General features: G+C 46.8%; 1 protein-coding gene across 3 annotated transcripts in view; it reads right to left on the reverse strand.

Annotated features, from left to right (window-relative positions):
- The window catches only part of MEGF6 (multiple EGF like domains 6), a 317,639-nt gene that overhangs the window by 285,170 nt on the left and 5,911 nt on the right, over positions 1 to 26,558 (reverse strand). For all 3 annotated transcript variants that reach the window (XM_019493982.2, XM_059716481.1, XM_014605793.3), the window contains exons 2-3: positions 25,748 to 25,882; positions 4,706 to 4,815 (exon numbers count right to left, since the gene is read on the reverse strand). In XM_019493982.2, coding sequence (XP_019349527.2) covers positions 4,706 to 4,815; positions 25,748 to 25,882 — 245 coding nt within the window. The remainder of the gene's footprint in view (positions 1 to 4,705; positions 4,816 to 25,747; positions 25,883 to 26,558) is intronic.

Here is a 26,558-nt window from a genome sequence, read left to right on the forward strand (position 1 = left end):
TCTGTACTGCAAACTCAGTCAAAGTTGTGGTTCAAACAGGGTTTCACCTTGAAGTAAAGGGTCTTGGCCACCTTCTCCTCACACCCCTGAACAACACTAAAACTTGCAAGGTGGACCCCATGTTGAATATGCAGTGTAAAATGAGGAGCATCTATATCTTCATGACAAAAACAAGCTGAACACCAGTGTCTAAAAGATATGTGGAAACCCTTTGCATGTTTCCATGTGAGCTGGTGCCAGATGTGAGCAGGGAAACCTTTGACTCTACAAACTGAATCCCTTCTGCCATAAGGCAACCAAGAGCTTCACATTAGCGAGTCAGCCCTTCTGCATTAGCATTCCCCCACCCCTGCTGTGCTGTGCAAGCATTTCCACCAGACTGGGAAGGAGCCTCCATGGAGCCTTCTCTCTGGAACAGCTCTGCACAATCTTCATTTTTTTTATCAAAGTTCGTGCTTCACTTCAACTGCTAGTATCAGTCTGGCAGCTCTTCCCTCCCTTTTTTTATTTTCTTGGGAGTAGCAACAGCCTCACTCTCCTATGGCTGGGGAGCCCAGCCAGCACCAGCTCCATCTACAGAGACAGCCAGCACTAACTGACCCACCCCAGAGAGTTGCTGAGGGAGAGAGGGACAGCTTCTGTGTTTTATCACACAGAATATTATTCTAAGATATTCTCAGCACTCCGGGTTAGCCAAACAGGGGAGTCCACAGCGGAGCTGCTTGGAGCCTGATGAGTGTGAACCCAAGGAATGGCAGGGCTGGAATCCCAGTCACCAGTACTGGTGCATCAGGTTCCTGGCCAGGAGTCTCCTATTTTCATGGTTTGCATCCTCTTCACTAAGGCATTGCTTTAACTGATTACCTGACCCACCTGTTTCCTGTTCTGAAAACAAGGGGAAAATCATCACGTTTGTAGATCTCCTCCTCAGACACCTCCTGTTTTGTTCCTCTTAAGAATCCCAAATAAACAATATGTAAAAGGGAGCTACAGGGTCTATGGACCTATACACCACAAGGAAGGATGGTGTACAGGTCCGCCAGGGAGCACCCCCGTGTGCTCCCCAGCGGACCCAGAAGTAGACCGGAAGTGCTTCTGGTCCACTTCCGGGTCTGCTGCCAAGCACACTGGGAAGCTGTCCGTGCTTCTGTGGGACGCTTCATGTGCCCCAGCATCGCAGTGTTCATGAGCACCTGCTACCTAGAGGTATGTAGAAAAAACATTTAAAGCTGTCTCTATGTCCGAATCACCGAATCTTTCCAAATGTCTCCAAATCGATTCGGAGGGTTCCAATTTGATTCAGAGAGATTAAAAGGTCTCCTGATTCGATTTGGATTCAGAGATTTGGCCACCGAACTGGGCTGAATCTTCGCCAAATCGAATCAGGGACTGAAACTTATAGTTTCATAGTTGGTAGGGTTGGAAGGGACCTGAGCAGATCATCAAGTCCGACCCCCTGCCATGGGCAGGAAAGGATGCTGGTCCTGTCAGACCAACCTGGTGGCCTTCTATGACCAGGTCACAAAATCCTTGGTGGACATAGTCTTTCTGGACTTTAGGAAGGTCTTTGACACTGTCTCTCACCCCATTCTCATTAAGAAATTAGGGGACTTCAGTGTTGATGCCTACAGTCAGATGGGTCACCAATTGGCTGGAGGGCTGCACCCAGAGAGTGGTGGTGGACGGGTCATTTTTGACTTGGAGGGATGTGGGCAGCAGGGTCCCCCAGGGCTTAGTCCTCGGGCCCACACTGTTCAACATCTTCATCAACAACTTGGATGAGGGGGTGAAAAGCACCTTGTTCAAATTCGTGGATGAAGGGCTTGTAATTAGAGGTGTACCGATATATCAGTCCCATATTGAATCGGCTCTGATAAAAGGAAAATTAACATTACTGGTATTTGGCTTTTTTTGGCTGTTGTAGCCAATAATGTCACCAATAAATGCTGCGTGCATGCACGCACACAGCCACACACACGCATGTGGTCAGGAACGCAGCTTGGAGAGCAGTGTCTTTCCGGTAAGTCGGGGGGGGGGGGGGCATGGTCGGGGCAGACTGAGGCTTCCACAGTGAGGGAGGGAGTGGGGCTGGGGCTGGGGCTGGGGCAGGGACAGGCACTGCCCAGTCAGGGAAGTGAATGTGACCCAAGGGCTGGGAGCAAGATGGAGCCACGGGCAGCTTTTTGCAGGGAGCATGGGTGGGGACGGGGGGCTGCTCCCTGCCGCTGTGTGCGCCCCCAGGAATAGCATAAGTGGTATGTGCTCCCCTGGATTTGTGTGCAGGGCAAGCGCAAGCTGCCTGCTGCAGGCTCAGGGCAGGGCCTGCACCAGCCTCTTCCCAGCAGGGTGGCTGGGCTTGGAGCCAGCGGGAGTGGGACAGGCTCAGCTACGTGGGGTGGGGACCACCCCAAGGACTCATGGCCAGTGCAGGGCTCCCATGGGAAAGGCAGCAGAGCAGAGTGCCCTGAGCAGGGGTGGCACTAGGAGGGGCTTGGGTCCTATAGCTACCTCAAAATTCCTTGTAGCCCCCTTGAGACTGTGAAACAGGTGCTTGTCTATGTATTTTACACACAGTTAAATGGGGGCAAAGAATGATTTGCCAGAGGGCTCAAAGCAAGACAGTGGAAAACTAGGAAGCAGAACCAAGCTTGCCTAGCTCCAAGTCCCTCTACTCAAAGCCCCCTAGGGACATTATATCACCCCCTTCTTCAATTTCCTGTTCTGAGAAAGTGACACTACAACATCCTCTTGTTGATGGCTTTCTGTGAACTTCATGTTTAAGAAACCATGCACCATTAACGAGGGGAGCTCTGACTAAAAGCAAAGGGTGAAGAGACCACCAAAAATAACAGAAGGATCACTTGGTGCCTTTGAGGCTTTGCAAGCCAGCCTGGGAGACATCTCCTGGAGAACAAATCTACGAGTGAACCTCAGTTCTTTTCATTCTCATTTATAGGTGCAGGGAAGGTGAAACAGGCAGCAGGCTCACTCAATTAAATGTCTGTCTACTCTCAGCCAAAACTCACAGGCTTCTGTAACACAACAGTGAAGCCCATTTTCTTACAAGACCCATCCAAGAAGTTTCATTTGTTCACAAGCTTTGTTAGCCAAAGGCCTCCTCCTCTGAGGAAGCTGTCAGAAACTAATCCATAGAACACTGAACATGAGGAATTAGGAGGCAAATTAGCTAACTATCACTGGCATGTTCACTTCCACAGGCAGTAATTAAGGCTGTGCTTAAAAGAAACTCCACTCAGAGCTCAGATTACAGCTTTCCACTACTTCCGCCAGTGGCACTACTTAAATCACCAATTGGGGTTTTATTTAAAAAATTTAAGAGCATTTTGCAACTGAGTAACTAAATAATGTGATGTTGAAAGTCTTTTTGTGTCACAATGAGGAAGTTTTGTAAGGAAGTGGCTCAGGAATTTCATAGGAGGGCAGAGAAAAACTTTTTCTCCCCTCACTTCCACTGAAATAAATAATTTGTGTCAGACTGGATTTTAAAACACCAAGTGCAATACAGAAAATAAGTATGAAAGGCACTTGCAATTAGAGGTGCACCAATATATCAGTCCGATATCAGATCAGTACCGACATAAAGAAAACCGTCTATACTAGATATCAGCCCGATGGGGCCGATAATTTGGCTGGTAAATGCCCGTGCTGCACGCAACCACAATGCAGCACTCAGGCAGCAAGAAGCAGAGCCGGCAGCATGGAGAGCTGCCTCTAGTTGGTAAGTCTAAAGGGCAGTGGGCAGGGAAGGGGCACGGGGAGACAGATCAACGTCCTCTGCAGTGAGGGAAGGAACGGGGCAGCTGCTGACCAGCCAGGGCAGGGGGGGCATGTGGGACAGAGGCGCGGCTTGTGGGGTGAGGGAAGCTCCTGCTGCTGCTTGCACCCTGGGAGGGCAGTGGGGAGGGGGGCATGTGCCCCTGGATCTGCACAGTGCAGGGCAGGCTGCAGCTGCGGGGTAGAGCTGGAGCCTGTGCTGCACGGGGCTCTTGTTGCCGGGGGCTGGGCTCGGAGCATGCTCCAGCAGCACTGAGAGGGGGCTTCAGCCACCCCAAGTTTTTGCCACAGTTCCGCTCCCAGCCCCACTCTGCCGTCCGCCACAGCCGCAGCTTTTCCCAGAGTTTGGGTGGAGGCAGGGCGTTCAGCTGGGGCTGCGCCAGGCAGTGGGCAGCAGCACAGGGCTGGGAGTGCAGCTGTGGCGAAATCTGGGTTGGCTGCAGCCCTCCCAAAGTGCTGCCAGAGCCTGCTCTGAGCCCAGCCCCCAGCAACTAGAGCCCCACACAGTACCAGCTCTAGCTCCACCCCACAGCTGCAGCCCGCCCTGCACTGTGCAGATCCAGGGGCACACATCGCCCCCTGCCCCCCCTCCCGGGGTGCAAGAGCAGCGGGAGCCACCCCCACCCCACAAGCTACGCCTCCGTTCCACGTGCTCTGCTGCCCCAGCTGGGCAACACCTGCCCCTGACCCCTCCCTCACTGTGGGGAGGTTGATCTGCCTCCCATGCAGCTACCCTCTCCCCACCCTTCCACCACAATGGACTTACCATCTAATGGCAGCTGTACTGGACATTGGATCGGTATCAGCTGATATGCCCCTTTAAATATCAGCTATCAATATTGGCCCCCAAAATCTTTATCGGTGCACCCCTATTTGCAATGCAGCTGGTTGTGAAGAGAATGATACTTACGGTAAAAACAGCCAGCATCCTCTCCAAGCTGGGACCATCCTGGGCAGCACCGGTACACAGTCTGATACTTCATGGTGTACACTTGTCTGTAACTCGTGTAATATGTTGTTCTAAAAAAAAAAAAAGAAAAACCACAAACAAGACCAGTGTTAATTCCTATTGGAGGAGGATTTACTATGGAATACGGCAGCACAATGCTTCAATTCTGGCAGTGGCACATCAATTAATTTGTTTCTAAATATTCTGAATGTATTCCCACATATTATAAATCAGAGACTGGATCTTAAGAAAACATTTTTCAGCTCACTGTATTCAGGGAGGTGAGAGCCCAGAGGGAGACTGATTCACAGCATTCCCAAAACTTCTCCTTTCTTCAGAGTTTTGTGTTTCAGGAAACCTTTTAGGATTCTATGTAATCCCCTCCCCCCACCCCAGATTTAAATTACCATTTCACAAAGGAAATTCAATTTATGAAAAACAACAAGGTACTTCAACTCTGGCCCTGGCAGGCTAGCAGCGTTAAGGGATCAGTGAGTTCAGAAGTGATAAAGCAACCCTGCAAGCATCCCATTGGGAAACATCATGCTATTCCATGCACAGAAGTGTCCCAATGCTGTCACATATTAAACAAGAAGCTACCAGACATCCTGGAAGGTTCCCGTCTCCTGTTCTCTGTCACTCGCTCCTATATACCCTATGCATAATTCCTCATCTGCCACCTTGAGCCCCTTACAAAAGAGTATTTTATACATAAAATGAAGCTGGCAGCAATATGGACAATCCCAGACTAGGGCTTTAGCTACCAAGGGGACAACAAGAGCAAGCAGCATTGCATACAGCCACCTGATCATCACATAACCCACCTAAAGCCCTGCCCTGCTGGCTTAGTGCTGGCTGTGGACTACAATCCCAGAGGCACCTGGAAGCTGGAAGAGGAAGTGATGAGCAACCCTGCAGAGTCTTCTTGCTGTGACCATGGACTGCAAATCCCAGAGACCTTGGGGACAGCAGGAAAAGAAAGTGAACGCACAACTCATGCTAGCTGTGTGCCACAGAGCTGTTCTCTAGCACCCCCTGGCTTCTGGCTTGAGCCACTGTAGGCATGTGACTGCATTTCCTGAATCACAAGTGAATGTCTGTTCATGTGCTTATTGGTTCAATCTTTGCAGCTTAGACTAACCTGCAAAGACTGAATCAATTTAGCTTTCAGCATTTTGACTGTCTGTACTTAGCCAAAAAGCAAAGACCAGGGGAGGCCCCTGCTCACAGATCTGTTTCCTGGGTCTGCTGAGCTGATGACAGACAGAATGCTTAGTCTTCTGAGTGTCTGGTCTGGGCCAACTTCAGGTGCAAAATATTTCTTCAACAACCAAAACCTGCCAGACTAAACACAGCCTATGTTTTCCTTGACCCTCCTGGAGAAGAGGCTTTGGCCACAGACCAAGTGCATGACCAGAGAGGAGGCCAGACTTCTGAAGGTTTTCCTTTCTCAATGCCTATCTACATCAGTCTTCTTCCCACTCTGTTCTACCCCAAACCCTTAGCCTCAAATCATAAACCCTTCTCAGGCCCCCAGGCATGAGCCTTTTTATCTAACACACTTCCTGGGCATTTAGTAAAATCTTCCCCTGTTTCCCATTAACAAGCATTAAACATTGCAAAGTGCTTGCCTGAGGAGGCCAGGATCGGTAGCCCTGCATTCCAGATGTCACTGGACTTGTCCAAGCAGACTCACAGACCTGGGAAGGCCCCAGTGCACATGGCCATCCTGCCCATCTTGGAGCATCTGATCTTCCTATACTTCTCAGTTCACACAGAGCCTACTTATTTATTTTGTGGTAGCACCCAGAGGCTCTAACCAGGAACATGGTTCTGTGCTGGCAGATAGTGCACTGAGGCTGAGAACTGAAGGTCCACTTAATGAGCCCTGCTAATGAGTTCCAGGGTGGGAGTCAGCATGGGGAAGCAGAGGTTGGATAAATAAATAAAAGTAACACTTTTTTCCCTTGGAAATGTAGTGCGGTTTGTATACAAAAAACAATACAGATCAAACTTTTGAAGCTGACGTTAAAAATTCTGCTTTGGCAGGACATGAAACTGCTCCCCCAAAGCATGATGGACAAACAACAACACAAAATATCTGGCACAGCAGAAAGTGTTGTGCATGTCCACAGAAAATATTTATCTAAACTAAACTGTTTGATTTTGTCTATGTGGTTCTACAAACCAACCGCATAATGGCAAACAATTCAAATGAATTCCCATGAAGGAACCCTTCCACCACTCTGCACTGCCAAAAACCATGTTGAGACAAGTAAAAGTGGTTATCCATTTTTGGTATAAGCTGTTATTGAATGATGAAGAAAGCAAGCAGTTTCCAAATACAGTAGAGCAAAACATTTACAGCCACTCATACATCAGGAAAAGAAGCCACCCTCTTGACATCCATCTGGACCGTGCATTGTCAAAAGTTTCCCACCAGCCCAATACCCTATGTTGAAAACAAATACAGGTTTCCCGTGCTTCATGTTCTACATGCATTCCTGGAAAATGGCACATAACTTGAATTCACATATAGGGAACCCACTTTACAATGCAATGAAAAGAGATATGTTCCAAGACCTCTACTGTACTGACCCCCAGAGCCATTTCTACCGCTTTTACAGGACAATTTTGGTACTCACTGGCAGCAGACAGTACACACAAGCACAGGGTGGTGGTGAATGTTACCATAATGGGGATGGCAAGTATAGAAACACATGTCGCAGACAATGAGTGAGATGCACACTGAGTGAGATGCACAGATCCACACAGGAGACTATATTTTGGTGCATATCATTCACACAATGCACAGCACAAAGCAGTTGACTGCGGGCTTCCACCACACTGATCACGTAGGAGTGAATTTACATCACATATAACAAATTTTTGGTATAAAAAGGGTCATCGCATAAGAGTGAATTCGCACATATAGAGCCCACATAAAATGAGGGAAACCTGTAATGCTTTTAATGAAATATAGCACACATTACAATGGGTAAAGGTAATGCTAAGGATGTGGTGCATCACTAAGCCAAAAAGCATCCATGGTGGAAATGACCAAGATGACCTGCTCATGTGTGGGGAAAACAAAACTACCTCTTCATTGTGAACATGGGAGACAATTTGGGAAAACATGTTTTTTTCCCTACAGCAGGGGTAGGCAGTGTTTTTTGGCTGGAGTGCCGAAACCCCCCCCCCAGTGTCTACCTGGGAAGGTGCCAGAGTGCCGGCATGCCAGAAAAACAAACGGGGGGGGGGGGTGTACATGGCAGGACACACTGCATAGTAATATATTTAATAATCATAAATGTTGCCTTTGTTGTTGTGTATTCCTTTTTTGTTGAGCATGTTGCAATGAGAGAGAAAAAAGGACAAATAAGAGAAAGAAAAAGGAGAGCAGAGAGAGAACCAGACACACGCACACAGAGAACCAGAACACACCCAGAGCAGACACATGCACACACACATCCAGAACCAGACACATGTGTGCATACACAGACACACAGGACCAGACAGAGGCAGACAAATATGCACAACCAGATACGCGGGCACACGGAGCTGGGCTCCTGGGTCACTGGACAGAGTTTGCTCCAAGGCACGTGTGCACCTTCTGGTACGGAACTAATGCCGGAGCCCACAGCAGATGTTTGCAGCCTCCCGACTGCAGCCAGCCCAGGCTCTGGGTAGCTGCTGCCATCCATGGCAGGACTTGCAGCCACCTAGCTACCTGCTGGGAGCAGCCCAGGCTTCGTGGCTGGCAGCAACTGACTAGAGCCCAGGCCATCGGTGGTGTGCCAAGCAAAATGGCCTCGCGTGCCGGGGTTGCTGACCCTTGCCGAGGTGTTTTCCTTCTGGATCGTGCAAGTTCAGAAACAGATGAAAGGCTATTTTAAGTGAAAGCACGGATTCAGTAGGAAAAAAACAGCTGGACCATCTCTTGTCCTTGGCCATTCCTGCTACTTAAGATGGGGAGGGCATGTGGGGGAAAATGAAAAAATATTTTACCCAGTTCAACTCCTGCTACTTGTCAGCATGTCCATTAGCACAACAGTTCTCAACCTTTTGCACCTTATGTCCCACCAACCACTTTGTCAAAAAACCCTGGTCCCACCATGATAAAAACAAAACCCCACTTTTCCCGAGAAGTGTATTATTATGTTTACATGCATTTTAGTATTATATTAATCATTAATGGAAATTTTCAAATGAGCTGAAGTCCCACCTACACGACCTTCACATCCCACCCCCACTGGTTGGGAAACTGCATTAGCAGACACTGCTCAGAGGAATGGCAAAGGCAGGTAAGAAGACCCAATAACTCCCAAGAGGAGGAGAAGGGATAAAATACCAGCTCTGCAGCAAGTGGTTAACTTCAGGATCAAGATACAGGGTATGGGAAACATTCTTTTGAACAGCACTGGCAAAGCACCTCTCTTTCATATGCTTTGGTTAGATAAAGATTCTGCCCAGCATCAATCTGGTGCTTTTTATGCTCATATCAGAATCAATAAACCTTAATAAAGCAGGAAGTTCTGCACTGAATTTGGGTTCTCTTCTGCCCTTAAAAGATCTCTCAATGTCCAGAGGAGCCGCAAGGGAGAAACACCTCATCTCATCTCTGTTAACCTTTCCAAGCCCAGCCTGAGGGCAACAAAATTCAGAGCTCAAGCCCCAGGTTAGTTCACAGGGGCCATGCCCTAAGGCACCCACATATTAGCACCAACAGAATCAGAAAGACAGCAGAATCAGAAATGACAAGGGACTAGATAATTTAATGTGTTTTCTCTATCTGCCACCCAAGCCCCAGTCACTATGTGACTGCTCCTGACAGTGTACTTCCTAGCGTGAAGTAGCATTTGTTTTGGTTTGTATAAAGCGTGGCAATCTGATATTCTGGGCACAGAGACAAATGTTAACAAAAATAAATACTTCCACTAGTAGCAATATCCAAGAGCCAGAAGAAAGCTCTCTGAAGCTGACTGTCTCAATGCTCCACCCAGCTCAGAAGAAGCCTAAGGGAACAAAACAATGAATTTGCCCTTGGATTCTGATCCAGAGAAAATCCTTCCAATTTAGCAGGTCCACTGGAGTTCTAGGCTTGACGACAGGAACTTCCCTGTACCTGCAATGTCCCCAGAACACGGCCAGAAATTCCAGGGGTTGGCTGCCTGGCACTACCATTGCAGTGTGTTAAATTAGTCTCGGCTCAGCTTTGCTGACAGCTGCCCCTCATTAAGCAGATGGCACCACTGAAACTGTGCTGGGGAGCAGAGGCTGCATTTTTCCTAGTCACATCCCTGAGCTCTGAGGAGTTGCAGCCAAGTTCAGCCCTGTCCTCTATGTCAGATCCTGAGGCTGTTAATAGTCTTGCTGAACCCATGGCTGTCAGGGCATGGTCCAAATGGAGCAGCTCCAGCAGGAGAAACAGAAGCTGTGAAATGCTCAGGCAGATGCAGTAACCATGTGCTCCGCTGACTTCAGCTGTACAACTCAAAGGAGCCTGGCATCAGATCTTCCTCCTAATAGAACAAATTTGTGGCAATGGGAAGCATCTACCAAGACATTAAGAATGAAGAGATATGCTATGGAGTCCAGCTGCTGTAAGGTTTTCCAAGGCTTTTAAATGCTTTTAAAAAAAACACTAGGGGCTAAATTCTGCTCTCTGTCACCCCTAGGTCCCTGTTAGAGTTCAGCTACCTCTGGGGGCCTGATTTTTGAGCACTGACACAAGGGGGAAGATTCTTCTTTCCCAGAATGTTGGGTCTGTGCAGGCCTACAAATTAGATAGCCAAACCAGAAGTCAGGTTGGTGCATCTCTGCCCTGCTCCTGATAAGCAGGGCACACTTCAAAGACCCACTAGCTAGATTCTTGCAAGATGTAAGCAGGGTACAGGCTAAGGACTGACCAGGCCTAGAAAGAACTCTCCACCTATTTCTAGCCATGGTCACTCCAGATGAGGGCTGGTACACACCAAGAAGTCACCGGGGGAAGCGGTGTTTGGTGCTGCCTATGCTGGATCTGCTGGAGTTGAGCAGAGACCTCTGACTAGTGGGACTATCCAGGTGCACATTTCACCAGGGCTGCAAGCCACTGACGCGTGTATAGATCAGCCAGGAACCGAGCAAAATGAAAATGTTCTCCAAAAAAGGCTGAGAGGTTTGTTGCACTTGAATCTCTAATTTCTTCTGAGGCAGAAGGCAGCTTTTTGTTCCAGAGTGGATGGATATTCCTAATAGAGCACAAAGTAAAATTATGTTGTTTGAGTCCCTTGATTTAAAATGTCAAAAATCTGGCATCAGAGAATTTAAAAAGGGACAGTTGCGACTGGAGAATTCCCAGGCTTTGAAGTAGCAAAAGACAAGGCAACTACCATTTCAAAGTGCTCCTTCAAAACAGTCACAGAGACACTCTATGTTTCCTGCTATATTACCATTACATAGATATCATCACCACGATAATTACAGACAATTACAGGTTAGGAGAAATTCCTTAAACTCAAGACTTAAAAGCTGTCTCTAGTCCAGGACGTTTCCTTGGAATTATTTTCCAGATGGGTCTTTAAAAAACAGGCTTATCACTTTTCAAGGGGGTGGGAAAAAGTAGAAGAGAAGTTAAGGAAAGAATCAAGTTACACAATGGTCTTATGCTTGGCTCTACCCTATTATAACAGGGGCTGCTGCCCAGACGGCAACAGTTTTATTTTGGATCTCAGAACCCAGCATTTGTGCTGCCCTGTACAACCAGCACCTCCAGGTTGATCTCCCTGCTCCCGATTTTGGCCCACCAGCCACCTATTCAGTACACCGATAGGCTGCCCACTACCTATCAACTCAAACTATTGCACTTAGGTTACAGAAGGCCAAAATCATCTTGCACCTAAGCAAGTATAGGTCTACTGATGGGAGCTGTTGTACCTGCTTATACCAGGGCTGAATTTGGTCTCCTTTAACTTCATGACACTTATTTTATAAGAAAACCCTGTGATTCTGCACCAAAGCAAGTGTCAAGTCAACTACTGTCATGACAGCAGTTAGGCACCTTCTGGATGCACCTCCATCACCACATCTCCGGGCTGAGATTTTAGCTTCTCTGGTGGTGCCAGCCCATTACTTTTAATTGATTCCATCTGCAGCCAAGCTCATGGCTTCATCCAGGGGTGCTCCAAGGTTACCAAGATGATCACTGATGCGTATCTGCTGTTAACAAACTCTGTATCCCAGTGCCAACAGCAGCTGAAGACCACAGCTGAGCTGCTGACAGCAACCTTGCACTAATTTCATTTTACTCCAACAAACCTTGCATTTTATTTCTCTGGATCAGCTGGAAGGGAGCCTACTGATGGCAGCCTATTTACAGAGCTTACAGCCAGAAGGCACCATCAAGATCACCTATCAGCTGACCTACTGCAGAACATGCTGAAGATGCCATTTAGCAGTTCCACCATTGAGACCATTTGAAAAGGCTTCCATTGCCACAGAGTGAATTTCAGCCTTCAAATCTTTAGTTTAGACCCGCATTTTTTGTGTGTCCAGAGGCTGGGGGCAGATGGGCATGATGAAAGGCTGCAGTCAAAAAGTGAGTAAGGACACAGCTGGCTATTAAAAATATAGGCTTTATGGAGAAAGCAGTGCAAGGGAGCTCATTAATAAAAAATTCCAACAAAAGAGGGGAATAAAAAGGGCAGCAGTAAAATTTTGTCTATGTATCAGAGTGGCCAGTTACAGTGGAAGGAAGAGAGAAGGGGTGAGGAGTGATGTAGTGTGGTATGCCTGGTGGACATACCAGACCTATGGGTGTCTATACATGTGCTCTGGAGTGGGGGGGGGGGAGTGCTTTAACTAATTAGCATGCTCCAGCAGACTTGGAGCATCAGCATGCTCCAAGGTCCATCATGTGACTAGGTGCCCTACGTCACAGAATGCTTGGTATCTACATGTAACACTGACTCATTTCATAGTGAACTGGTTTAAAAGAGTTCTTGATTTTTCTAGGCACACTTTTTAACTCTTCCAGGCAGCTCTAAACTGATTTAACAGACTGCTTGTCTGCTTCAGGTTTAAACTGTATTTAAACTGGTCTAAGTGTTACATATATCCATAACCTCACATATTGATAGTCCTTGATTGTTTGTTCATACCTACTCAGACAGGCTTCTGGTACCGATGCCCATATATTATACCCCTGACCTAGAAAAGACAGACCTAGGTTAAAATGCTAAAGGGAGTCAGCCAGTGAAGTGAGTTACATATTCTATTCATAAAGACAATATGAGAATTCCCTATAAGAACTGTTAAAGTGCAAAAAAGGGAAAATATTAGGATTTTCAGTTTTATGACCTACGCTCAGAGCAGAGCCCATCTTCAAAGCTCTGCTTGAAACTGTCTTACACTCTACTCAGGAGGAGAGTTTTGATGCTGTTAAACATCAGAGGATGCATCTTGACTGACTTTTCATGGTTTGGCTTCATTCTCTGCACCTCTGTGTAGTAACTGCTCTGGCTAATCCTACCATTTTTTATTCAACAGTCTCTGCTCTGATGAGAACAATTGCAGAAACAATTGGTGACAGATAGGGGGGGACAAGGCTGAACTCCTCAACGAGTTCTTTGCCTCAGTGTTCCTAAGTGAGGGGCACGACAAGTCTCTCACTGGGGTTGTAGAGAGGCAGCAGCAAGGCGCCAGACTTCCATACGTAGATCCTGAGGTGGTGCAGAGTCATTTGGAAGAACCCTTCCGACCCTAACATCTATGAATCTATGAATCTATGAGATTAAGATAAAATGGAAATGCATTCATTTTCTTCAAGCCTTCCCACAACCCCAAAAAAGAGATTTCCAGCTCAAGCTGATTTCTAATATTGTCAGTCAAAAATATGATCATGGTGCCAAAAGCAACTCTTCTACAGCATGTCTGCACGGAGCCCAGTACCAGACTGAACTATTACAATGTGGATGCCACTAGAAAGCACATTTAAAAAAAATCAGCTAGCAAAGAGTAAAGATTCTGATGTGATTTGTGGCACTTCCTTTGGTAAGGGCATAATGATTATTAAAAATTAGCTTTTTTCAGTTCTAAGCAGTGCTGGATTTAACCCATCGTGGCTTTTAATGATTTGGATCCTGGGCACTATCCCATTAAACCGCAGCAATTGAGATCAACTGGGACACTCAGGTTCAGAGGTCCTAGATTTGATAGTTCCTAGGATCTGAGGAGAAGAGTACAACCCTTAGGTTGGAAACAAGTTCCTGCTGCTGGTCTGACTGAGGCTGAATTCACTGAGTGGCAGGATGCATTGCAAAACCTCTCCAGGCTTCAAGCAAGGATGACTGGGAAGGTTGGGCAGAGAGATCTTGTGTTTGTATGGGCGAAGAATGCTTAGTGTTTCGAAAGCATTCTTTCATCATGAAAGCATAAGAGTGCCAAACTGGGTTAAGCCAATGGTACATCTACTCCAGTGTCTGTGTAAGGGTCTATTCAAGACACGATTCTGCAGATTTCACGAAAAACACCAAATATGGGATTGTCCACAAAATCAATTTACAAAAGTGTATAGTTCATATAATATGCTGTTTTAGACTGTCCTACTGCTTACTGCAATACAAAGGCAATTGACTTGCATCTAAAATTATGCAATGATATCACTACAATCATAGATCATGTGGTTGAGAGTTCCTGGCTTCTTGCATTGATGTAAACTAAGTGAAGGTGCCAGTCACTAAGGTAGAGTGAAATGATTATTCAGCAACATATTTTAAGAAGTTAAATACAGTAGTTTGAAGTATGAAAATGACTGAAAGTAAATCATATAAAGCTAAATACATTTGAGCTCAGGACTGTGCAACACAGTTCCCTGTAGGAATCTTACATTCAGATGGTGATAAATTGTTTCGTTCATCTTGCAACATGACTTTAGATGTATTAAGAAAAAACACCACTGAATGCCATTTAGAGTCTGAACTGCATATAAAACTAAAGACTTCTGCAGAGGCTGCAGATCAGAACAAAAAACAAATGACAGTGTCCTCAATTTTTAAAAGAACCACTAAAAGCAGTTTAACAAGACGAGAAACTACATTTGTGCTAGTGGAGGCATTCACTGCTGCCAGCATACCTTTGGAAAAAATTGATAACCTGAAACTAAGGGAGTACTTAAAAAAAACAAAACACATACCAAATGCTGGCAGTTTCCCATGTGCAAACAAACTTTGCCAGGATTATCTACCAAAAGTAACTGCTTTTCACGTTCAGTCTACAAAATTTGCATTGGCAGAATGATTCAATTTCAATTGTAGCAGACAAAACAACAAATGCACAGAATAACTATATACTCCACATTTTATTTATACCTGGGAGCTGGAAAGACTGCAGCCTGCCTGTTTTTCAAATACAGCCAGCCTGGATCACCTCATGTCTGTAAATTTTTCAACTGTAGCACAAGCTGTAGTGAAGGCTGTTGTAAACTGTGGCTTAGAATTTAACAAGATCTCAGCATTTCTCTCTGGTAATGCAGTGTATATGTGCAAAGCTTTTTCTGATGTGCTCCATGGAATGATGCCCAATGCAATTCACGTTACCTGAAAAGCACACATTCTTTCTTTAGTAAGTGATATCTGGTGCACATGTTTTCCTGATGTGGATAGACTGGTTTCCTCTTTTAAAAAACCATTCAAACACTGTTCGGGCCATAGGTTTTGATATAGGAGTCCATTGGCAATCAAAGAGAAGATCTAAATTCAACTGTGTGACTTCCGCCAGAACCAGCGATTACAAGGTGGAAATTGTGGTTTAATCCAGATTACCATGCAAAGAATATTAAGTACTAATAGCAATGTGTGTGCAATGAGCTTGAAATCACACTTGGCACACAGCATATGCTTAAACTACGTAATCTCTTAAAACAGGGCGACACCGAAGATCAAGTTAAGTTTGGGGCTGAAAACGTGATTTGGTTCATGGAGCTTCTAGCGTGGTTTGAAAGTCTGCAGGTTTTGATTCACAAAGCACAAAACAAACTGATGGATGTAATAAATTGTATTGAAGACATGGCATCACAACAACTTTTAGACTCTCAAACTGAAAACCAATGCAGACAAGAACTGTTCCAGGCAATAGCTGCAAAGTTAAATCAGTACCACAAATATGATCAGTCACTACCACCTCAATTTAAATAACTAGCTGCTTACTTTTTTAGTGCTGTTCACATTTTTTACCCAAATCAGGAGCCTTTTCTTAGTTTTGACCCTCAGCTAATTAAATCAAACTCTGGATGGCAGAAAGAGTATGACAATGAATAGGCTGCTTACGTGTATGTTGTCAAAGAATGACAGATGCCTCCAAATGTAACTGAGTTTTGAGATTTTGTTTCTGATCAGCTTCCACATCTCTACACCTTGTCAAAACACTGCTTTACAATTCCAACCAACTTAGTGGACGCAGAACATGCAATATCAGTATAAGGACAATTCTTCACACTAGAGACAGAGGATGTCAGCTGCTACCTGTCATGACCCAAAGGTATGATTCTGTGTGTGCTTCGGCACTAGAATTATCCCCGTGGGATTACAGCTTCATTGCACGGTGGAGTTTTCCTGCATAGAGAACCCGCGTGCAAGGGAAAAGTTCCTGCCACTTTGCAGCTGTCTTTGCAGGGTGCATTTCTCAAGTTGCAGCAGAAATGCACGGTGCAAAGGAGTTCCCGCCACCCGTATGCAAATTTGTTCCCCGCTATTGGCTAGTTCTAAATTATTCCCACGTGGTGGCTAGCGATTGGCCTGCTAGCCATATAAGAGGCTTGAGCGGTTTCTGCCCAAGCCGAAGAGGACTCCACATCCATCTCGTGGGGACTCTGGGTACACGGCAGGGTAATAGAAACCCTGTGTGAGACTCAGAGGAGTTTGGCGGCCTGATCCACCGCCCACCTCTTCCCGTCTTCGTGCGGTAGCCTCTCTTAAGACGTATCTACGAGTTTTCTGCTTCGTGGCGCGCTTGTCCAGGACATCTGGAGTTCTGTTTGCGTGGAGCCTAGCAAACTCCACGTGATTGTTCGTGTTCTTTTGTTTGTAACCGCAACTCAAGCAAGTTTTCCAGCCTGCACCGCGACCATCCCGGTGTAAGTAAACAATCTTTAAATCAACCGTTAAGCGTCTGTGCCTAATTCTAGCTCGGCGCCCGCCCGGGCTGCCAGCCACAGCCCGCGTGCAGCGCGACAAGGGCCGCGGGTTCGCACCTGGCCCGCACACCACCGCTGGTGGATACTGCATGCTAGCATTTAACAACTAAAATTAATCATTTTTATTAAGAGAAGCATAAATTAGTATTTCTAAATTTTTTGTACAACTCTACATATAATTTATTTTGTCGTACAACTTGTATGAGCACATCCAGGAAATATCCATGGAATTTGCTATTTACACTGACCAACCCATGAAAATTGTTTAGTTTCTTCGTGATTTAAGTAGACCCCTAGTCCTGTGGCAAGAGTGGAGACTTTAGAGCAGAGGTGACCAACCTGCTGCATGCATGCTACAAGTAGCATGGACAGCTACTTCTTTAGAGGGAGAGCACTGAACCATGTATGAATAAAGAATCATTTTGCGATGTGTTTTTCACCAACTTCCATGTGCCTAAACTCTTGAAGTAGGTATATGGTTTAAAAAAAAAAAAAAAAAGAGAGTAAATACCCAGCCAATTTAATTACAAAATCAAGTATTTCATTCCTGCGAGCAGCACTGCTGGAGTAAATACCAAGAAGTAAAGTGAGTTAGAATCCAAACTGCCTCATACCTTGTCAGCATAACTATTACCTAAGATCAGATGCATCGCTGGTAATGCAAGAAGCAGAAAGTATGTAAAGAGCATGAAAAGTCCCAGAGTGCGCTTGTGATAGCATTAGCTCAGACGAGGCCCTTGCCTTGTTAATACATTAGATCTACAATTCCTGTGAATAAGCCTGGGCACAGCCATGTCAATTTAAAGTCATTTTTCAGAGTATAACCCACATTTCCAGATAGGCACGGACAATAAAATGCCTTGTGTTCTATGGTACTCCCAGTTTCTTTCCAGTCCTCTGCATCATCTATAAAAAGGAAGAGATGTTCTCTCCGTGGTAGTATTCCTGGTTCAATGACCTTAAAGTTGACTGCCAACTTGGTTACTGCAGTCTAACAGAGGCAGGCCAGTGAGTTCTATTTTAATGAGAATAAAGCCTGGCAGAGGCCCTCACCCCTTTGCTTTGCTTGGCTTTGGAAAAGCCTGCTGCAACAACTGCCCCCTCACACCATCTCAGCAAGGCCTTGGAGATTTTTATCATATACACTTTCAATTTCAGGCTTCCTATTGGATTTCTTTTGTGTGTGCAAGAGCCCTTAAAGGAGCCTGAGAAAGCACTGGCATCATAGACCATCATACCAGGAGGCAGATAAGAGAATACAAATAGCATAACTGAATTTTTATGTCATGAAATCTTAATAGCTTCTCCCGCAATGGATAAGAAAGCTGAAGTGTATAATGTTCTATAAAATAAGATACCTGGAATTTATTATGCAGTGCATTTGTGTTATACTGTACTACCAAAATAGCAGGGGCTGTGGGATAGATTTATAGGTCAGACCTTGCTAATCTTCCCAATGAGCGACTGCACTTCAGTCATTAACGTGGGAAGAGCCAGTGGTCTCACTACAATATGCAGGGTCCCCTACACCAGCAGAGATTGGGAGGACTGCACAAACAGTGCCTGCTCCTTCTGCAGAGAGAAGTGCTAGGCTCCAACACCCACCATTACCCAGCACATGAAATAGTGGTTGCAGGCTCTAGCTGAAGCAGTACCGTAGCTAGATGAAGGGTCAGGGCTGGATCTGAGTAAGGAAGGGAAAAGGACTGAGGGTTTCAGAAGATTCCTCCAACCAAAACAGCCTTACTGTGATTAATTATTGATCACTTGCTGGTAACTGAGTTTCAGGAGCAACCAATCTGGGGCCCACTGTGATCTATGCCACACTAATCCCCCAATAAATGACAGATGCTCTCTTAATTCCCCATTAACCAGGTAAATTGCAGCCTCTAACTCACAAAACCTGCACCTATGTTTTCAGGGTCTTGCTGACAGCGCAAAATTTCACCATGCTCAGAGTAGGATGTAGAACTGAGCTTCCTGACGTGATACTGGCTGGTCAGAACAGATTAGGGCACCATATGCTCAGCCTCATCACGATTAAATCCAGCTGGATGTTTTTGGCCAAAGAACTATTTTTCCCCTCCTGAAAAAAATCTGTCTTTTCCTGAGCCATTTGATTTTTAACAATGCGCAATAAAACTCCTGCACTGTGAGTGATTGCTTTCAGGAGCTCTATAAAACTTCACAAAGACATCTGCACTCTTCTGTTCTGAAGATGAGGGATGGGATGATGTGTGATGCCTTTAATTAATTTCAAAAGCATGGCATGATCACAGGAAACAGATGTAATACACATTTAGCAAAGTGGAAACAATTAACCACAGTGGCTAACCTGTGTCAAAGCCAAAAGCCAACAGTGCTTATGTACTGAGGGTTTGAAGGTCTCAAGTGTCTCAGCACTAAAAGCATGTATGTGTGTGTATGTATGTGTATGTGTGTATATATGGTGCATCGCAGTGCCAGGCTGAAGCACCCGCAACCAGCTCTGCGTGCATTTCCCAAGCCAGAAACAGCATAGCTGCATAAATGCAGAGCTACATATGGTGCAATAGCTTCTCAGAGCTTATTCCAGCATGTGCAGAATTGCACTAACTTGGCAGGTCACAGTACAACTCTGCCTTATGCCACAGACACATAGCCCACATATACTCAATAAGTTTCACTGCTACTGTAGCACGCAAAGACTCCAATTTAGATCAAGTCTTCATTATACCAGGTCCCTTGCCAAAACATGCAGAAGAGACCTCTGCAGCATAGGCGACTGATAGGGGGTGCATGGTGGTGCACGTGCCCCCCCGACAGGGCCGGTGCCCCCTGAGAGCCGACACTGATGCTGTCGGTAGGGCTGGTACCTCCCCTGACAGGGTCGCTGCCGTCGGCGGCTTCTGTAGGTGCCCCCCCAGATTCAGGAGGCACCAGTCACTCATGCTCTGCAGTAGTAAACCAGGGGGTAAGCAGGGCACCAGTTAAGGATTCATAAAATCCCTGTTGTGTTTAGCTAGATAAACGTCTAATAAAACTGCTACGCAACTGATAACTAATCTGTGGTCCTTGTTTTCATAGCTCTCTGAACATGGCTTTCTGATTCGGTGAAGGTCACTATACAAACACCATCTTCTCTGGGAACAAAACTGCAACATGAAATCAAAAATAAGTAAATCATGTAAGCTGCAGCAATTAGAGTACAGCTAAATGGTGACTGAACCTCCTATCAGATCCTTTCATATAAACCCCACCTCATGTTACACGTATTAATTATGACCACTAGTGTACTGCTTATATATTTCTTATTGTCCACTCCCTCTTGTGAACTGAAAAAGGAGGAGGAGCCTATGTCTTCTGCTCCCCTCTGTAACCATCGAGTACACTACTTCTACTACCTTCTTCCCTAGCCATTCTTTTATAATCCCTGGAGAAGACACCAGCCTTTAAGACCAGTGTCCTTCATAGAGAATCATAGCGAAGTAGGGTTGGAAGGAACCTCCAAGGGTCACCTACTTCAACCCCATCCGTGAAGCAGGATTATCCCTATCCAAAGCATAATCTAAACTCTACATAAAGATTACCGTCAACCCTGACACAACATAGACCTAACACCCTAGCCTGCCACAGGTAAAGTAGGGGAACCACGGCAGTCTGTCTAGTTTCTATAAAATGTTGTCAATACACACTCAAGAGGTCCCTGGTTGAAGGCTACAGCCCCCACAGTTCACCCCACACTGGAAGGCAAACACCCCCACAGTTCATACTAATCTGACCATGGGGTAGATTTTCAGGCCATAGCTCATGCATCCCAGGAAAGAGAGTTCTGATAGGTGACACAGTGCATCTGGCAGCAGTCCTTACCCCCTTGTAACAGGAAGCCAGAGGATTTCAATGTGAAATCCAGGACCCTGCCCCTGCTGCTGGGGAGAGTCAATGGCCTGTTAATGACCCCTTGTTCTTTACTTCACAGATGTTAACAATCACCTGTGAGGTAATAATTAGCTACTTTTTTTTTTTTTTTTTTTAATATATAGGGCTTCCTATTTCTTCACAGCTCCATACCCTGTGCCCAGGATGCTCGTTTTAATTTTCACTGACCAGCTGGGACTGGCCTCTGAAATCCCAGACTGTCCCAACCACTCTGGGATATATGTTCACCCTACTTTACAGGGATGCTGCAGCAGGCTAAGCTTCCTCGATGGGACCAGCAGCTGAGCAAGGGCTAGCTGCTGGGAAGCAAGCAAGCCAGTAGCAGCCCAGGTACGAGTTACACCTGGGGGAGGGACTATCTAGGGAGCTTGCTGCATGGCATTGGCAACATATAGGGGGTGCACACAGGTGCATGTGCACCCCCTGAGATAGGCCATGCACCCCCTGGAAGCGCCAGCTGAGAAACCAGAAGTGCCAGCAGAACTGCTCTTCCAGTTTTGCCGGTTTCACCGCTGGTTGTTCTGGACTCAGTGATCAGCCGCTGGGGAACCCCCCCCCATCAGCAATCTGATGCCCCCCCAGACTCGGGAGGCACCAGTTGCCCGTGCTGCATGGGGCCAGCACCTGGGCAAAGGCCAGGTGCTAGAAGTAGCAGCTCAGGGGCAGACATCTAGGCAGCTCAGAAGTAGAAGCTATGAGCAGCTGAGCCACAGCAGAGAAAGGCAGGCTGGTTACATGTAGGTGGCTGGAGAGTCACTGAACAGGAAGGGGTGGGGTGCTGGAGGTACATAAAGCCAGTGCCTAAGACCAGGGATCAGTCTAGCCCAGGGGTGAGCAATTATTTTGGTCAGAGGGCCACTTACCAAGTTTTGACAAGTGATCGAAGGCTGCATGACAGGCAGCCAGGGGCAGATAAATATTAATTTTCTAAATTTTTTAGGGGCCGCATCTGGCCCACGGGCCGCATTTTGCCCACCCCTGGTCTAGCCCTATAGGCTGCATAGAGAGGATCTCCCGAGTGAGATGGTTGCAGGAGACAGATTGACCAAGACCCAAGCAGTCCCAGAGAGTAACAAGGAAAGAGCCAAGTGGGACTTACAGCTTGTGGGAAAGTAATGACTCAGTGTGGGGAGGATTGTGTTGCACAGCCTTTGTGCTTATCTTTACATTCAATTATGTTAACTGGAAGACTGGGTTCTGGCTATGGGAAATGTGTAGAGGCTATGGAGGAGTGCCTGGCAGGGCAATTTAGCCTGAGGTCAGGGACCCAGAGGGCTGTGGGCTGGCACAGACCAAGGCTGGGAAAGCCAAGGCCTGAACAAGTAGAACAGCGTGGGGTCAGAGACCCAGAGGGTTATAGGATAGTGCAGACCAAGCTGGGAGAGCCAAGGCAAACAGAAGCAGCCTAGTCAGGCATCAGGGACCCTGGGAGCCGAGTCTGGTGTAATGAGTTAGGCTGAAGCTAGAAGAGCTAAGGACAGTGTCAAAAAGCCTAGCTGAGAGGTCAGGGACCCAGAGGACTAAGGGCTAGGACTGGCCTAAAATAGCCTGGTCTGGAGTGAGCCAAAGCATGGGTCAGGAACCCCAAAAGGCTGGGGAGAACTAGGCCAAGGCAAGAGGACTAAGGCCCTGATAGTAGGATGGAAGTCATAGCGAGTTAAGCCATGAAGGCTAAAGCCTGGTGGAAGAAGTAGAAGCTCAACTAGGGTCAGGGACCCAGGGAAAAGAAAAAAAAAAAAATCTTTCCAGAGCCACAGGTGCAGTGGGCTGATCAGAGTACAAGGGCCAGAGGCCCAGGGAAAAATAGCCTTGCCAGGGCCAGAGGCCCAGCCATCTAACTAGAGTATTTAACAGATGGACCAGAGAGCCCAGTGGACTACTTAAAGTGACAACTCCAAAGCTTGGGTCTGGCTGAAGGAGTGGAAGGAAGCCACAAACAGCTCATATGGCAACTAGTATCATGAGGCACTAATAGGCCAGAAGGGCCACAATGTAGTGTCTCAGGGGCAAGGTTGAGCTAGACAGGGAGGGGCAATTATTTCAGCAGGCGGGCCACTTAATAAGTTTTAGTGAGCTGTCAAGAGCCACAAGGATAGCCCTGCCCCTTGACAGGTGCCCTGCCCCCTGGTTGCCATCTTGGGACCAGAAGTTTTGTGCCTATCCCCTGACTTTTGCCACCAGAACTCTCTCCCTTTGCCCCCTGGAAATACTCTTTTTCAGGAGAGGGGGTTGCCATCTTAGAACCAGAAAAAACAATTTATGCACTAAAAGGCAAACACCTAGTACAACACATCTTTATTTTATTACAAAAAATATTTTTGTCATGGTTTGTTTGCATATTGCATATAGGGGTGATTGCATAATAACTCAAAAATGAAGTCTTACTCTTGTATATTGTGTGTGGGGTATGGTTGGGGTTGGGGGGATGTATGGTGGAGTGTGGGAGGAGTGGGGGCAATAGGATATGTTGGAGTGTGTATATGTGGGGAGTTGCGGAGACAGGGTGTGGCTGTGTGATACTTGTAGGGTATGAGGCTGGGTGGGTGTGGGATTCCCCTCCCTCCTCCCCACTGCACGCCCCTGCTGCCAGCAACAGGCACTAGGGAAACTGTGCTGGCAGTACAGAATTCTGCAGCTAATACCTCACTTAGATGGAAAGTACATTTTGAGAAGAAAGCAGTGGGTTCAACAAAAGACAGAAATATTAAGACTTGGGATCGATCTATGAACATGTTTCAAAAGGTTCAAAACCCACATTTTACTGATTTTTAAAATAAGTAAAAACAACGACCTTTATGGCAAGGTGGCAAGCCAAGTCACGACTTAATATTTGACTCACTTATTACATCTGTTTGATTGGTCTGCCTGTGCCTTCTTGAGAACTAATTTCATTTAAGATAACTGAAATTCCCAAAGCTCTCCTTTTCATTGAAAAAATAGTTAAAAAAATACACAGACACATACTAATCTGCAGTTCTTTGTTTAGGGCAGTCATTACTCTCACAACACATTAATCTAAACCCAGTTGTGTGGCTTCTTGGTGCATAGTTCATTTTTCACTGCTTTGGAAGAGGGTAGTAACAAAATTAAATTGGCCATGTCCTATCCCTATCAACATCAGTATCAAAATTCTTGTCTTCAGTGAGAACAGGAGTACACCCAGTCTGATCTATATTTTTATAGCCATAAATAATTACCTTTATGCCTTTCCCACTTAAAAGTGTAAATATTTTAAAACACTATTGTATTATTGCTTTATTATACTAGAGTATAATAATAAGTCCACTAGGAAAAGAAGCATGCAACATAATTTTTTTAAACTTTTCAGATGTGACGGTGGTTTCAATATGTTGTAGATTTAATGTCAATGGAAACTGAATGCCCTGAAAGGATTGTTTAACAATCTATATTGGGTGAGAGGAGACAGGGGTGACAAGGGGTGCACGCGGGTGTATAGAGGAATCATGTGTGCATGTGAGGGGGGGGCTGCCTGGGAGCCGGCCAGGGGTGAGGGGAGATGCAGGGGGTGCATGCAGCAGAGCTTGACCAGTCGGCAGCTGTCCCTACAGTGCTTTACATGCCTTGCCCCCCACCCCTCCCCCGGCCAGGGCAGTGCTCCCACGCACAACCACCAGCCCGGGCTTGAGGCCTGGTCAACACTCGACTTCTAGCAGGGCTGTTCCCAGTGTGGCTGCAGCTAGCCAGCTCACATTGTCACTGGAAGGCGAGGAGAGCAGAGCAGCACCCAGCTGGCTGCAGCCACACCAGAAACTGCATGCTGGCTGGGGCCAGCAGGGCTGTTCTGCTTCCGTCACCTCCAGCTGCCGCTGCTGCCACTACTGCTGCCCCTGCCACACTGCTTGGGGTGGGCAGGGGGAAGCTTCAGTGGGAGGCTCCTGCTCAGTGCATGGAGCCCCAGCTCTAGCGCCTGCCATCTTCCACCCGCTCTGCCTGCCCAGTGTGATGAGCAGCCCCTGCGGGCGGGCAGGCAGAGCGGGTAGAAGGTGACCACGAGCTGGAGCGGGATCTCCATGCACTGGGCAGGAACCTCCCACTGGAGCTTCCCCCCACCCAGAGTGGCGTGATGCAGCACAGCAGGAGCTGCAGCCGGAGGTGAGGGGAGCAGAACAGCCCTGCTGGCCCAGGCCCCAGTCAGCGCGCAGCTTCCAGTGGGCCTGTTCCCAGTGCAACTGCAGCCAATCAAATGCTGCTGTGCTCCCTTCACCTCCAGTGGCCGCTCCTCCTCCTATTCCTGCCCCTGCTGTGCTGCTCCAGGCGGGCAGGGTGGGGGAAGCTTCAGCCCAGTGGCTCCCACTGGAGGTGAGGGGAGCACAGGAACATCCGGCTGGCTGCAGCTGCACTGGGAATAGCCCTGCCAGAAGCTGTGCGCTGGCTGCGGCTGGCGGGAGCACAGCGTGGGCTGCCTAGGTGGGAGCAGGCATGGCTCAGCCCCATGTGGAGCACTGCAGGTCAAACCAACAAGCTGACAGGCTAGATCTGGCCCGCGAGCCACATTTTGCCCACCCCTGAGCTAGACTGAGCTCACTTTGGGGCACCGGGAGCAGCCTCGCAAATTCTTATAAATAATATCAAGGCATAGCAAGTGAGGCAGAAAAGGAGGGTGCCCTGGGAAGCTGAAGTTGGGGCAGGGGTTGAGTGGTCACCAGGAGGCATCACAGCCACCCCTGGGCACTGATCCTGTCACGCTCCTCCACTCCAGGACTCCATGAACTTGAAGTCAATACTTTGATCTAGCTGTGCAGGTCTGCATGTCCATCTTGCTCTCGTTCTTATACACCCATACTCACATTCTGGCTTAAACAAAATGAGTTTGATTTGCATTTTCACTATGAAGAAAGAATTCATGTTCATAACACACAGCTTAGAATCAAGCTTGAGGAAGGAGCACCTACCTTCGTTCATAGCCCAAGCACCACAGACGTCCTGCACAGCCCTGCTTCCACACTTTGACCATCCGAGTGAAGGCTTGCACGCATGGCTGCTGGTGCCCCACTATTGCCAGCTCTTGCTCTGTACAAACATTTGGCCTGTCAGAGAAGAACAGACATTTCTTTAAACCTCCTCACTGCTGGGGCTGCACCACAACAATATTGACAGCTCAGGAAGGAAGAGAAAGTGAGAGGCCTACAATTTTTCCTCAGAAGATATTTATACAATATTTATCTACTCCATTTTATTATTTATAAAGGAGGCCTGGGGAGAGAGATGGTCTCAGCTTGTCAGGTCTTGAGCTATCAAGGGCTTTTTATGTCAAATACAACCTCTTAACCTCCTCCCGGAACCCCACAGGGAGGCAACTCAGATCATGAATCACTGATGTAATGTTCTTGAAGCAAGATATATCACTAACTGAGCACCCTGCCATTTTTTTCCTGTAATTTCAATCCAAATCACACAAAACTATGACCATTTTGTACGTCTTCATCTCATCTGAATATCAAAGGCCTTTGAGAATCATATCAGCCTCATGGCACCTCTATGAGTTACAGATCATTCAGCATTTTATACATGAATAAGCAGAGGTATGGAAAAAGCAAGATCTTAACAAAAGTCCAAAGACTGGCAGAGGCAGGAACCAGACTCCTGGTATTATGTTCCAACACTTGCCCTGCAACCTTTCCCCCTTTTATTTCATTTTCAGGTACAGAAGTGGGCATGTAGCAAAAAGTATAAAGTAACACCTTTTTATACCATCACCTCCAC

The sequence above is a fragment of the Alligator mississippiensis genome, chromosome 13, assembly GCF_030867095.1.
Source record: "Alligator mississippiensis isolate rAllMis1 chromosome 13, rAllMis1, whole genome shotgun sequence".
Classification (NCBI taxonomy): Eukaryota; Metazoa; Chordata; order Crocodylia; family Alligatoridae; genus Alligator; species Alligator mississippiensis.